The sequence below is a fragment of the Mirounga leonina genome, unplaced genomic scaffold (assembly GCF_011800145.1).
Source record: "Mirounga leonina isolate KUSES-001 unplaced genomic scaffold, KU_Mleo_1.0 Mir_114, whole genome shotgun sequence".
NCBI lineage: Eukaryota > Metazoa > Chordata > Mammalia > Carnivora > Phocidae > Mirounga > Mirounga leonina.
The window spans coordinates 7,098,461-7,112,395 of record NW_023270265.1 but is presented as its reverse complement, the minus strand read 5'-3'; the positions used below and the strand labels follow the sequence as shown (position 1 = coordinate 7,112,395).

Genomic DNA, 13,935 nt, shown 5'->3' with positions numbered 1-13,935 from the left:
AGGGAATACCTTCACTGTCCTCTTCCTCGAGGGGCTTTGACTGTGGAGAGCAGCAGGGCGATGGGGCAGTCGCTGCAGTAAGACAGGTGGCATTGAGGTGGGTATGATGGAGATGGGAAGGCCTGGAGCACGTTACAGGCAAATGAGGAGCCAGAAGGAAGCGAAAGTTTGATGATATAGGCAGGGGAGGGTGATGCCTTACCGTGGGCTCAGGGGGGCGGGACGTGGCGGGTGGTTAGGGAGGTTGGTGGGTTTGCTGGTGCAGAGAAGAGGAGCTTCCCTTCCAAGGCTTCTGTCTTCTCAGGGAAATGGGACAGGAGGTTTTCAACTAGCCATGAGGGTGAGGAGGGGTGGGTGGCCTTGGGGAAGGACGAAGGAGGAAGTGGGCCTCCTGGAGAGATCGAGCTGCATCCCCGGCGCTGGGAGGTGTGTGAGGTCATAACTCTCACCCGCACTGCCAGCCTGGCTCTGTGACTTGCCCCAGCGGGGGTCACGGGGCAGATGCGGCCCAGAGTCTGGGGACAGCGGCACAGGGCAGAGGTTCACCTTCCGAGGGAAGAAGGCTGAAGAGTTGGTGTATTTGCAAAAGTGTGATGGTGCGTGATCCTGGGGAGCCAGGGGGTTCCTGATGGGCAGGGAGGTGGAGCGGGGGGCCTGCACTGGGTGGGGCGGCACAGGGAGCAGGGTTCTGAAGAAGACCGAGTCTGGGGTGCGGCCAAGGGGACGGTGGGAGAGGTCATGTTGATGACATCGTGGGGGCACTGAGGAGCCAGGGCTGGGGCCAGTCCTCCTTGTGGAGGCTGAGTCACTGAGAAGGATGGTGGGAGCAGTGGCGGGGGGGTGGGGCAGAGGCAGGATGGAAAGGGAGGTGGGCTTTGGGGCTCTTGGGGAAGGCTCCCCTGAGGCACTGATGTTGGCTGAGCTCTGGTGGAGGGTGGAGGGGGCTGCAAGGGAGTGGCCGAGGGGGAGGGGACAGCGTGTGCAAAATGGGGAGGCCAGGGTCAGGCACAGAGCACTGGGGGCGCTGAGAGATGAAGCAGAGGTTGGAGGTGGGGTCCCAGCTGCATGGGGCTGGCTCAGAGGCTGTGGCCTGGAATTTGGTCTTTATTCTACTAGGAGCACGGGGGAGCCTTCTGAGCAGATTCTCGTGGTGGAAACATTTTGTGATTTCATGCCCCTCATGCTGGCTTCCACTGCCTCTGGTTGCAGACCCTCCCTCCCCACCCCCCCAACCGCCCCCGAGGGTCTCTGTGGTTCCCATCAGCCACACTGTGGTACACGGACAAATAGACTCAAAGCTGGCCATGGCGATTCGGTGGACGGGGGTCTCCTGAGTGGCAGGCCCCGGCCCACATCCTAATGGCGTCGAGGGGGAGACTGAGGCCCAGCAGTGCCAGGACAGGCCTGATGACCCAGTGGGTAGGCCCGGTGTTTTAGGAGCATGTCCAGGCTATGGGGCCACGGGTGGGCAGTTTAAAGGAGACACGGTGTCCTGGTTCCTGATTTCCTGCCAATTCCTGAGAAGGTCTGAGACCCCAGTCCAAAAACCCCTTGCCCACTGTGTCAGACTAAGAGCACACTCCCCTTTGGGTTGCACTCTGCTCTCCCAGGGCCCCTTGGGCATGGCCAGTGCCATTCAGCGGGATTCATGGCTTCTCTCACTGGGCGCACTTCGTCAAGGGCTCCTCAGGACCCAGATCTGAGTAGGTGCTGAAGGAGGACCAAGTTCCAGGGCTGCCAGGCCTTCCAACAGGAGAGACAGGAGCCAGTTAGCAACTGGTGCCTGGGGCAACCCTGGCCCGCATCATCCTCTGGGTGCCGTTTGCTGAGCAGCCCCCACACCCTTCCTGCGTACTGTGTGCTCAGACCCGGTGTTCTGTTCGTCCCCCTTCTACAGGGAGAACAAGCAGGGCCCTGAGAAGCCACGTGGTCTTCCCAGGGTCCGCAGGAGACAAGTGGAGTTGCACTTGCAGCTGTGTTTGGAGACAGTCTGTTGAAGTGTGGGGAGCCCAGGCCTGAGGCTAGGCAGCCATCAGTATGTGTCCCCGCTCAGCCGCACAGGCTTGGGGGTGCTGGAGCAAAGGGCTCAGCGTGCTCCCAGGGCGGGAGAGAGGAGGCAAGGCCGCAGGTGCATCCCCGTGAAGGGAGAGGGCAAGAAGGGAAAAATCGTACCAGTACTTGATACCTCTTAGCTACCCCATGCGGTCAGCTCTATTGGTTTCCCATTGTACAGAGGGAGAAACTGAGGCAAGGGGCGTAAGTGACTTACCCAAAGTCAGTAGAGAAACTGGGATTCGTGAAGAAGGATCAAGTTTGGGGCCAGAGCGGGAGGGCAGCAGGGGGGCCAGGTCATGGTGGCGGGCTGGGGAGGGGAGTCGGTAAGGCCCCATTTCCTGTGGGGGCTCAGATGTACAGGGGCTTGGGTGTGTGCTGGGGGTCTGCGAGCCTTGGTGCTTATAATGCTCACACCCTCTGCAACCCAGGCAGGGAGGCAGTGCACCCTGACGCTCAGGCTCAGCCTCTGTGTAGGTACCCAATCCGGAAGGATCTGAGAATATGCGGCTCTGCTCGTCCCCTCTCGCAGTCAGACAGCCCTATTTGTTGAGCCCTATTGCGTGCAGCCGGGAGACTAAGGCCCAGAGAAATGAGAGGGCTTGAGCAAGGCTCCTCGGCCTGGCGATGTTAAGGGGGCCTAGGACCCAGTTTCCCACCGCCTAGCCCCTCTAGTCTCCTCTCCTGGACTCCGCGTGCTTCTCTCCTGGCCTTTCTCCCTCAGGGAGATTACAGGCTGGGTGGGGAGGGGGTGCCCCCACCCTACTCCCCAGCAATCAGGGGCCTTTGAAGAGCTGAGAGGAGGACTTGGGAGTCCCCACCCCCTAGCCCCCCGTGGTGGAGAGGGGCTGCTTTATTTCTCCTGCTCCAACCCCCCCCCCCCCCACCGAGCTCTGACCTGTGCTGCATCCATCCCCTGAGAACCCTCCACTTTCCCTCTCCTCCCTCCCCTGCCACATCTGTTTCCCGTCAGGCTCCAGCTGCAGCCCCTGCCCCCCATGAGAAGAAAACACTGAAGGGCTCTGCCTCCCTGCTGGGGGTGGGGACGGCCCTGGGGTGATCTATCCCAGCAGCTGGATGTTTTCCTTCGGTGGAGGGGAGTCGTCCTGACGGCCTCCCCTAGCTCCTCCACTCAGCGGAGCCCAGACCCGTGGAGGGCAAGGGCACGGATGGGGTCACGGCCAAGGAGGAGGGATGGTGAAGATATTGCAGGGGCATTTCCCCGGGGACTCAGCTAGCTCCCTGCCCCTAGCCTGCCCCCAGCCCTCCATAATACTAACGATAGTAGCGATAATACATGCTATTAATACTGGCCAGCACTTTGCATGTATGATCTTATTTACTCTTCACAAACACCTTATCAAGTAGGTACTCTTAGTAACACCATTTTATAGAAGAGAAAATTGAGGCACAGAGAGGTTAAGTAACTTCTAGAGGTCACACAGCCATTATTAAGTCTTACAGAGCTCTTGAAGGCTAGTAAGTGCTTTAAGACAGTCGTCTCAGTTCCTGGTCTCTCCATCAGGCACACAGTATATGTTACTAAGCTCCCACCCAGGTTACGGAAGGGTGCGTTGAGGTTCTAGAGGAGAAAGCTCTTACCCGGCAGCCCTGGGTAGATTGGTGAAGCTGCAGTCCCTTGGGCAAGACCCTTACTGTCTTGGAGCCTTGGTTTCCTTGTCTGTAAAAAATGAGGAGAGTGGGCGCCTGGGTGGCTCAGTTGGTTAAGCGACTGCCTTCGGCTCAGGTCATGATCCTGGAGTCCTGGATCGAGTCCCGCATCGGGCTCCCTGCTCGGCAGGGAGTCTGCTTCTCCCTCTGACCCTCCTCCCTCTCATGTGCTCTCTCTCATTCTCTCTCTCAAATAAATAAATAAAATCTTTAAAAAAAAAAAAATGAGGAGAGTAATATGCCTCTCGCAGCGAGGTTGTCAGGTTAGGTGGTAGGGTTTGCGTGGCAGTGCTTTGTGGGGTGTAAACCATGGGGGGCAGGGGTGGCGTGGGGCCTGCCGACTCTGGTCTCTGTGGCCCCACCTGGAAGACAGGTTCAGGGAGGCGCCCTGGCCAGCATGGAGAGCTGGAAACCAGGCCAAGTTTGATTGATCTGGGGGAGGGGAGACTTGAGGGTCGCCTCTCTCAGACCTATGGGAGTGTGTGGCCCTTGTGTGGAGGTGATAATGAGAGTGGAGGGATGGGGAGCCAGATTTCAGCTCCAGGTCAGGAAGCCCTTCTTACAGCCAGGCTGCTCGGCTGCCAGGGAGCTCCCCAGCCCCAGCTTGCAGGCCGTGCCCATGGGTTGTTGTTGGTCTTCCTGAGATGTCTGGGAGAGCAGGTCAGGGGGTCTTCCTGGGCCTTCCAGCTTGAAATCACCGCCTCAGTGCCCCTTTCCTTGGTGGTGCGCCCCCCCCCATCAGTAATCATAACAAGCTATACGAAGAGCTTTTGTCTGCTCTGCTCTTTCTTTCCATTGAGTTGTAACAAGGACCCCACAAGAAAAGTGTTGCCAACGCCCCCTCCTACAGATGGGAAGATGGAGGATCAGAGGGACCAGGTGGCTTGTCCAAGGTTGCACAGCTTGTACGTAGTTCAAGCTAAACTCTTCCTCCTCTCCCCTGGCCAGGAAAGCGGTCATCTTAAAGCCCCTTGGACAAGGCCAAGGCTCCTGTCCTTTTCGCACACCTTCTCTGCGTGGCTTCAGGCTTGAAAGCACAGAGATGGGTTTTATGACCCTTGGATCAGAGCCCTGCCCTTCCACCGTTTCCGTGCTCACCTCCTAGAGCCCTGTGGCTCTTCCATTTTGCAGACTGCTCTCAGTGTCCGCTTTGGGCTGGGTATTGCTTGAGGGGCCAGAAAAGCCAGGTACTGCTTTTGGGAGGTTTGCAGTCTGCCCGCAGCTTCCCTCCAGGACCATCCCTGGTCACGGCCATTGACATCAAGATTCCGTGACCCCACAGCAGCCTTTGCTTCCTGACCCCTCTCCTCAGCATGTGCATCCCAGCTGTCACCGACCAGCTTCCTTTGAGTCCCCGCAATCCAGGCAGGGGACCCTTCTGCAGGTGGGCGTTCTGGGCTGGGGGCTTTGCCTGCCAGCCAAGAAACTCTGTGCCTCAGGAGGTGTGCCTAATAGCCTCCATAAATTTTCCAGGGAAACAAGTCTCTGCTGGCTTTTGTGAGCCAGGATGGGAGGGAAAGAGGGAGCAGGGAGCTCCTTATGTTGCAGCAGTGCTCTTTCCTGCATGCCTCATGCTGCTTAGTTTACAAACATCTCGACATCCGATTCTTCCCACGGCCCCACAACCGATGTGCAATGATGACCCACTTTCCAGATGCGGAAACTGAGGCCCCCTGAGCTCACATAGTGCGTGAGTAGCATCGCAGGTCTGGCAAGCCACCTCCCTTCTCTGGGCCTCCGTTTCCCTGTTGGGACACGTGGAGTTCTGCTCCTTTGGCCACTCAACGGACAGGGCGAGGACTGTGCCAGGCCCTGGGGCGAGGGGCACTGGCTGCTAACCTCACAGAGCCGGGGGCTCATTTACCCCAAGCCCGAAGCACAGCAGTGACAGGTAGCCTGGGAAGAAGCCCCGGGTGTGCTGGAGGTCAGGAGATGTGGGCTTGGGTCCTCCTCGCTCTGGGCCTCGCTACCCTCATCCGGGTAATGTCCGTGCACCACCGTCTTGCCTGGGTCCCGGGCTTTTGTGAACTTCGGGGGTGACCGCTCCGACAGTCCTGGGGGAGGGCAAAGTGGCGTCCAGACCGTGCGGGTCCAGGAGCCCCAGCCCCGGGCCGCGCACCGGCCACAGGCAAGGGGCAGGAAGGGCCCCCGGCCCCTAGGGAAACAACCTCGGTGACTCCAGGCTCTCTCTCCGGGCACCCCCACCCCTGTCTGTCTGTCTGTCTGTCTGTCTCGTGCTCTCTCTGTGCCTCTCTCTGCATCTGTCTCACTCTCCCTGCCTCTCTCTGTGTTTCTGTCTTTCTCTCCACTCCCCCCTTCCTCTCTGCAGAGACCCCTGGAGAAACCCGATGGCCTGGACGTGTCCGACCAGAGCAAGGAGCACCCCCAGCACCTCTGCGAGAAGTGCAAGGTCCTGGGCTACTATTGTCGCCGGGTGCAGTGAGCCGGCCCCGCCGCCGCAGGAGACGCCCCTCCGTGTCCGCCCGCCTTGCCGCGTGTCCTTGTGTGCGTGGGGGCAGCCTCGCGGCCTTACGCGCCGGGCAGGGGTGTCTTACGCTCTCGTCTCGTGTGTGCTGACAGTGTTACGGACGCGGCCGCCCCCACGGAACACCGGCTCTCTGGGGCTCTCTCCAGGTGGGCCTGGGGTCTGTGTGCAGGAGACAGGGGTGAGCAGAGGTCAGCACCCAGGACCCCATAAAGCCCTTGGTGTCCCCTGCCGGCGGTCTTCCTCTGAGACTCCCTTTGGGGTGAGCAGCCTTGTATTGGCCACAAGTGCACTAAATGTACTGTGAATCCCAAAGCCTGCAGGGGACTGTCTCCCCAAGACTAGCCAGGCCTCCTTCTCTACCCAGAACCCTCCAGTTTGCCCTGTGTGCAAAGCCACTCTCAGAGAGCCCTATGTTTCTGTCCTGTCTGAGTCAGCAATCCTGGTGAGCTGACATTTGTTCTATTAGCTGCTGGGGAGTGGGCATCTCTGCCCCCTGCCCACCATGAGCCCCGAACCCCACTGCCTGTGACATCATTAACATTGCACACCCTAGACCCAGAGGTCAGGGACAGGGAGGCGCTGAATGTTGGACAGGGTTCCACGGTGTGACCTGGGGCCCATCAGACAACGCCTTCCCCCGCCCCACACCACACACTTCTCCCGCTTGGGATTGGATTTTGTCAGGCCCCTTCCCTACCCTTCTGCTTCACCCCCACCCATGCTGGGGTCTACCCCCTGATCGACGCCTTAGGGCCCGGCAGGGAAGGCCCTCGGGCAGGACGGACACAGGCCTGGTGGTCTAGAGACCTAGGTTCTTGTGCCGGTCCTGCTGCTCACACACTACGAGGCCTCGGGAAGGACTTCTCATCTCCGGCCCTCAGGGCGCCCACTGGTTAAGTGAGAGAGGGGCTCCGGGGCACACAGGCTCATTTCAGTTCTGGTGTTGTGGGGTTCACGTGGAGCTTTATCTGGAGAGGCCCACCGAGTACCACACTGCGCACGGTCACCCGTCAGTCACTTAGGATAGAGCTGAGGGATGCCGGTCCTCCCCCCGTCACCGCCTGTAACCCCTGCCCTGCCTGATGTCCCCACCCCACCCCTGCAAAAATGAGGGAGAAGGATCCCCCCCTCACACAGGGCAACCCCAATGTAAGCTACAGAACCTCTCGTTTATAAAATGGGGACAATGATTTCCTACCTCCCAAGGGAGCAGGGAGGCCTCTGGGCAAGTCACATTGGTCAGGGAGACCGCTGTCCTGGCTGGCGGGAGGGATCACGCTCGCCTCTCTCCTCTCTCCCCCATGAGAAGCCCTATTTTTACTGTCCTGTCATCCCTCCTTTCTCCCAGGGAGAGGGAGAGAGCCGGCTGGCAGGACTGGGTCACTTGATTTTGCCCTAACATTATGCCTCTGTGGAAAAAAAAAATCAGACCATGAAATGGACCTGAAATTCAGTGTTTACCATGGCTCAAGGTCACCCAACTGGGGCCCGATCGCCTTTTGTTTTCAAATGAAAATACTGTGTACAACTGAGGAGTTACAGTGAAGTGATAACCAGGGGTCCAGGGAGCAAGTTGAAGAGATGGCATGAGTGCGTTTGCAGCCTGGGGGAGGAGGGGTGCTGCAGGGGAGATGTCGGGGGGCTGTGCCCTCTGAGCACTTAACAAGAGGGTGTTTGCTCCAGCCTGAGCCCCGTGGCCACCTCCCTGCTGCCCAGAGGGGCAGAGTGCCCAGCAACCAACTGTGAACACCCTCGCCTCCCACCGACAATGCCACTGAGGAATCCCTCCCAGCCGTTCCAGGGACCTGGCCCCAGAGGGGGACCTTGGCCCCAGGAGGCCCGGAGCCTGCCAACCGTGCTGCGGTGGTGGGGGCAGCCCACACCCTAAAAAGAATGCAGGCTCCAGAATGCTAGAGGCCAGAGCCTTCCCCGGGCCAGTAGGAAATGGGATATCACCCCAAAGTGACCTTGTCAGTAGGCCTGTCCAGCTGGTAGCTGCCGGGGCCCCCCCATCTGTGCAGAGCTGGCCGACGTGGGGGCTGGGCCCTCCTGCCCGAGGCAGCCCCTCCGCACTCCCCACCCCTGCATGGCTCTGTCTGGCTAAACATGGGAGCTCTCTGTGGGCAGCAGGAAGCGATGCTGTCCAGGCCGGGTACCGCGAGGATTAAGTGCTCAGAGGGCCCGAGAGCCCAGGAAACAAGAAAGTGTGTGGTTTGTATGTTCAAAAGGGACAATCGCCTGCAGTCAGTAGATCTAGTGATCTAGTTGAGAGATAACAGTGTTTAACCCATATGAAGTATTCGATAGTTCTACTTGTGAATTTGTATTTATTTTGAGTTATACTTGACACAGAATTCCTTTTTTTTTTTTAAGAAAAATACTATGTGTGTATTTTGAAAAAAATCATAGATGTTAAAATTTCTTCTGGTTACCAATTTTTCTCACGACACTGAATTTGTTACCTTCTCCCCAAAAAAATCTTCACAGTGATCTTTGTCTGTATATATTTGAGGGCCTTTTTTTTAAAAAAAGAAAAAAGAAAAATATAATTGCTCGATTTTTGAGATTAAAAAAAACAAAGGCATTTTCAAAACTTCGGAGCTTTCAGGAGGGCACTAGAATATCAAATGAAGATTTCTGGACATATTTTTGCAAACCTTCTGGTTGAGCTGCAAGAAAATATTTATGGTGAGAACTCTCTTTTTTCCTGTTGTTGGGTTTTTTTTTGTTTCGTTTTGTTTTTGGTTTGATTTTTTACTATGCTTTGATCTGTAAAAAGTATGCAACTGAACTACATTAAGAAGGAAATATTGTCTACATAGAATATTATATGAAGTTGGTACATAATTCTGAGGAGGAAAAAAAAAATCTTTGCAATTCTTTAAGCCATATTGTTGTTATTCTGTGTTGTTTTCCTTGGATGAAAATATCAGTATTAAGTAGCCAAGCATATTATTCAAGTGCTTAGACTTATTAATATGTTCGTGTCCTGTATTTATACATATGTGTATTTTGGAAAGTATTGCTTTTTTTTAAGGGAAGCTATTATTAGATACGTAGCCAAAAAGGGAATAGTGACCCCTTTGATCCTCTTCAGCTGAGGGTAACGAACACAACATTGTATTCCATTCTCTTGCACCTTCTTGTTCTTATCTTGTTATTATGGTTATTAACTTTGTCGGGGGGCAGGGTGTGGGCCAGGGGAGGAAGGGGCCTCGCAGTATTACGCAGCCAGCCTAGGATGACTAACCAGCCCTGCCATGGTTGTTCAGCTCCAGAGATGGCCTCCTTGGCCTGGTGGAGGGCTCGGGTCAGCCGGGCCCAGGACGGAAGAGGAAATGGGAGGCAGACTTCTCCGTGCCCCTCTTTGGGGCTTGGCCATCTGAGCCTCGCCTCTGAGCCCCATGCTCTTTGAACTAGGATGTGCCAACCAGAGCCCTTACACCTGCCCTCCAACATCTAATAGAGTTGAATCTACTCTAAGTGAATATTTAATCCAACATCACTACATTGTAGCCCAGTGCAACAACTAATCCTGAAGTTTGGGAGGCGTTCCAGCTTTCAGGGAGGTGGCTGAGCCGTCCCCCAAGGGCTGGTGGCAGAAGGGCCCATCGCCGTCTGTCGCCAACCTCGTCGTCGGATCTCCTCCGTTCCCGTGTGGTGACCCTGTCCGTGTCTGTATCTGTTAATACGTGTGTGTCCAGCTGAAAAGACAAACAGAACCCGTGGGCCCAGTTCGGAGGGTGCATGGAGAAGGCTCCCGACCTCTCCGAAGGGCTGCCCTCGGGATGGCATTCCGTTGTGTGCCTTATTCCTGGAAAATCTGTATACAGCTTGCCTATAGCAATATAGCCTTCTCATGCTGTATTAAAAGAACTTTTAAAAGCAAGAAAGGCTCATGGGTTTCCTTGTTTACACAGAGCATCAGTGGGGAGCTGGACTTCTTCACAGATTGATGAGGCCAAGTGGGGTGGGAAGGACTTCGAGCTGCCTTTCTCCTGTCCCGGGTCTGGGTCATCCAGTCCTTGCCCTGCCTCCACGCCGTTGATTTGCCTGCTCCCAGCCCCTCTGCCCCCAAGTGGACACTCTCTCCAGAGTCAGGGCCCTCCCCAACTCGGGCCCCAGACTGGGCGAGATTGTCAGCACATTAGGTCACACGTTAGCTCAGCAGTGGGACTCCCGGGTGACCATATATAGGAGTGAATCTTCCTTGGAGGCAGCAGCCCTGGGCCCCACCGCCGTGGCCACACTTGGCCCTCCTGCCAAGTCCAGGATTGGGCCTCAGACCCCGGGCATCACACAATGAGCAATCAGAAGTGTCCAGGCCTCCTGGGAAGTCCCCAGGAGAGGGAACAGAGGATCTCTCTCTTCTGAATGAGCCAGGATGAGGCCAGGCTGTCACAAGGTGGGGCTCTAGCTGAGAGCCACAGACAGGAAGTCATGGATCTCGAGAAGCCACCCACACATGGGGCCCCTTGGCCCGGGGCCAGTGCTCTGGTCACTCTCAATCTTGCTGTTCACTGGAATCGCGATGGGAGCTGTGGCCCCACCCCAGAGATTCTCGAGAACTTGGCCTGTGTCCTCAGGTCTTTAAAGCCCCCAGAGAAGTCCAATGTACAATGTCGAGAAATGTCAGGCTTTGAAACGGTCCCTCATGATCCTGTGGGGCCAATGGTGATGTCAGGGTCGGGGAAGCCGGTGGGCAGAGGTTCTGACCACACTGGCGGGGCACCCCATCCTCAGCTCCGGCCAGTTACTGCTATCTAAGAAAATACTGCTTAGATGGGGGTGGGGATGTCCTGGAAATCCAGGTGGTTATGTGAAATTTTCCAACTTTAAATTTGGCAACTAGCCTACTAAAGTTGTAAATAGTATATAGGTCAAACCATGTGTCTGTGGGCCAGCCCTTGCCTCCAGACTGCAGCCTCTGAGACAGAGCAGAGAAAAAAATGTGGATCTTTGGGATCAGGGGCCACAGTGGGGGAGGGGCGGGGAACAGGCAGGAGCAGAGTACGACTTCAGAAGCAGGGAGTGCGCCCCCTGTGTTATTTGGAGTGTCCAGTGACTCCCAGAAGCCACCAAGCCCTTCCCTGCTTGCCAGCACATTCACCCCCAGATGCCTGCCTTCATGGTGAGTGATGCGGTCGATAGGGCCAGAGTCAACCTGAACTCAGAACCAGAGCCAAGCAGGTGAGTGGAGAAGGGGACCAACCCCAGCACGGTAGGAGGAAGTGGGGATCACCTCCTCGGAGTGCCTGTTTGGCAGCCCAGGAGGGGGCGCCCTCCCCAGGAGGGATCTGCACAGATCCGGGGACCGGAGCCCTGCTCTGTCAGTGTCCCTGTGCGCACAGCCCTGCCGCCCCTGGCCGTGGGAGGCTGAGCCATGCCTCCGCCTCTCTCTGAGCCCCGGCCTCCCCAGGGATAGTGTGCAGATCAGACAGGTCAGATGGCCTTGTAAGCACCAGGCCCAGTGCCTGGCTTGGCACCCGGGGGTTCCCCAGGGACGTGGCTCCATTGCTCCCATTGTCCGTGACTCAGGCAGCAACACCTTGCCAGAGATCACACAGGAAGTCAGAGGGGCAGCCAAGCCTCCCCCCCCCCCCGAGGGCCCCCAGGCCCACTGACTGGCCCCGCAGGCGCTCACTGGGCACCCACTGTGCGTGGGGGCAGAGGCCGCGAGGTTAACATTCGGTTATCTGCCCTGGTGTGTCAGTGTGCTTGCGCCCATGTGTGTGTTTGGTTTTGTTTTCCGTGGAAAGAAAACAAACCCAAGGCAAACACAGCTTGCATTTCGCCATCTCCCGGAGCTGTGCAAACCAGTAATTCCCCTGGACAGGAAGGGTTTCCGGTCAGGCAGCTGGCTGCGAGGCCCCGGAGAGAGCAGAGTCCACCTCGGAAAGGGGTGTCAGGGCACCAGAGGGGACAGCCCCGCGCTGGGCCTGCCCCTGCCTCCCTGGGAGCCCGACACCGGCTCGCACCCCTCACATTTCTGATGGGCCCATGTCGAGGCCCCCAGAGGAAGGCTTGCCCGGGCTCGCCCGGCGGGCAGGTGGCAGCGGCGGGGTTTGAGCCCCGAGTTCTCAGGCCCCGTGCAGGGGTGTGGAGGCAGCACTGGGGCTGGGCCCAGGCCTTGGCGCACGGAGCCCCCTCGGTGCCTGCTCTAGACACGGGGAGGGAGGCCAAGGCCAGAGCGCTCGACCCCCGCGCCTTTCCCGTCTCAGCACCAGCGCCCACTGGGGGCCCTAGGACCCCTCGTGGGACCTAGACCAGGCTCCTAGCACCCTTCTCAGAGTGTGTGACACTGGGCCTCCGCGTCCTTATCCGCATGCCGCGGGCAATGGTGCCACCCTGGCAGGCCGCGGCGGACACGCTCTGTGACGGCCACTTCTCGTCCCCCGGGCCCGCGCTGTGACTCCTCACACCGGGAGGCTGGGCCACGCCGCCATCCAGCCGCAGGCCCGTGTCTTCTCTGGCCCCACGGGTACCCCGAACGGCCCCGGCAGGAGCCAGGGCAGGGAACAGTATGCCAATACGGCAGGTAGAGAAACGGAGGCCCGGGGGGAGAGGGGGCTATGATGCCCCAAACTGACAAGTGGGGTGCTCTGCTGCGCCCTCTGACCTCCACACTCGGTGCAGTTTCTGATCCTGACGGGAGACTCCCCGTGGACTCCCTTGTGGCCAGGTCTGGTGCCCTGAGCTGTGGCTGGGCCCCGCAATGAGCTGGGAGTCAGGCCCCCGCCTACCCTCAGACACCCTGACCCCTCTCCCCTTGGCCTGGGAAACCCAGGGTCCAAACACCACCCAAGCAGCTCCCCAGCCAGGGCTGCCTTGGCCAGGCTCCCACATGGCCTCTGGGAGAGGGAGAAGGGGCAGGAGGACCTGGGACAAGGGGGGGCGGCCTGCGGGGGGAGGGCTGTCGCCTCCAAGGTCAGGCATCTGGATGTTCCCTGGGACGCTGTGCAGAGCCAGGAACAGTCTGTCCTCAGGCACAAAGGCCCCTCTAAACACACCCACTTTATCCAGAGCTGTTAGAGGCCCCGCGCTCACCTCGCCCCACCACACACGTGTTCACACACATTCACACACATGCACTCACACCCGCCCACAGACACGCCTGGCTGTGGCCCCTGGGGAGTCCCGTGGGAGTGGGGAGCCCTGGGACACCGTCTCCAGCCAGAACAGTGCTCCTGCAGTGTCCACAAGCTGGGGGGTCCCCAGGGTGGCCCCTCTCCCTGACCCCTCTGACCCAAGGGTCACTTTCAGGGAGGAGGAAACTCCAGCCAGAAGAGTCATGGACCCCATGTGAATCTGCCCATCCGCCTCCCCACGAGTCCCTCCCCACGAGCTGGGGACCGCGGAACCCTCAGGTAGGTGGGAGAAGCCAAGCCCCAACCCTTGACCTGACACAGGGAGCGAAAATCCATCCTTGTATCTCAGACAGTTGAGAGACAGCATCAGGGGCGTGAACACCACGTCCTCGTCTATCAGATGCTGGAGGCTGTATGGGGCCAGGTGAGACGAGGCCTGCGCTCTGGTTCTAAATCATCCAGAATACAGGATGGGCAGCATGGTGAGGTTGGCTCCCGTGAGGCATGGGTGCCTGGGGCCTGATGTCCTGCACTCTCCACTCCTGGGCAGGAGACGAGCTGCAAGGGGAGCCAGGCCGAGGGAGTGCACCGAGGCAAAGTGTCGGTGTGAGTGGGGGTGGGGGCGCGCCCCAGACA

General features: G+C 58.2%; 1 protein-coding gene across 2 annotated transcripts in view; it reads left to right on the top strand.

The window, feature by feature from the left end:
• Positions 1–13,935, top strand: part of ZCCHC24 (zinc finger CCHC-type containing 24) — a 78,409-nt gene that overhangs the window by 50,309 nt on the left and 14,165 nt on the right. Inside the window, exon 4 of one of the 2 annotated variants that reach the window (XM_035022793.1) lies at positions 6,053–10,100. The exons of the other annotated variant lie outside the window; for it this stretch is intronic. Coding sequence (XP_034878684.1) covers positions 6,053–6,166 — 114 coding nt within the window. The 3' untranslated portion in view covers positions 6,167–10,100. Of the gene's footprint in view, positions 1–6,052; positions 10,101–13,935 lie in introns of those variants that run through there. 2 annotated transcript variants of the gene reach the window in all.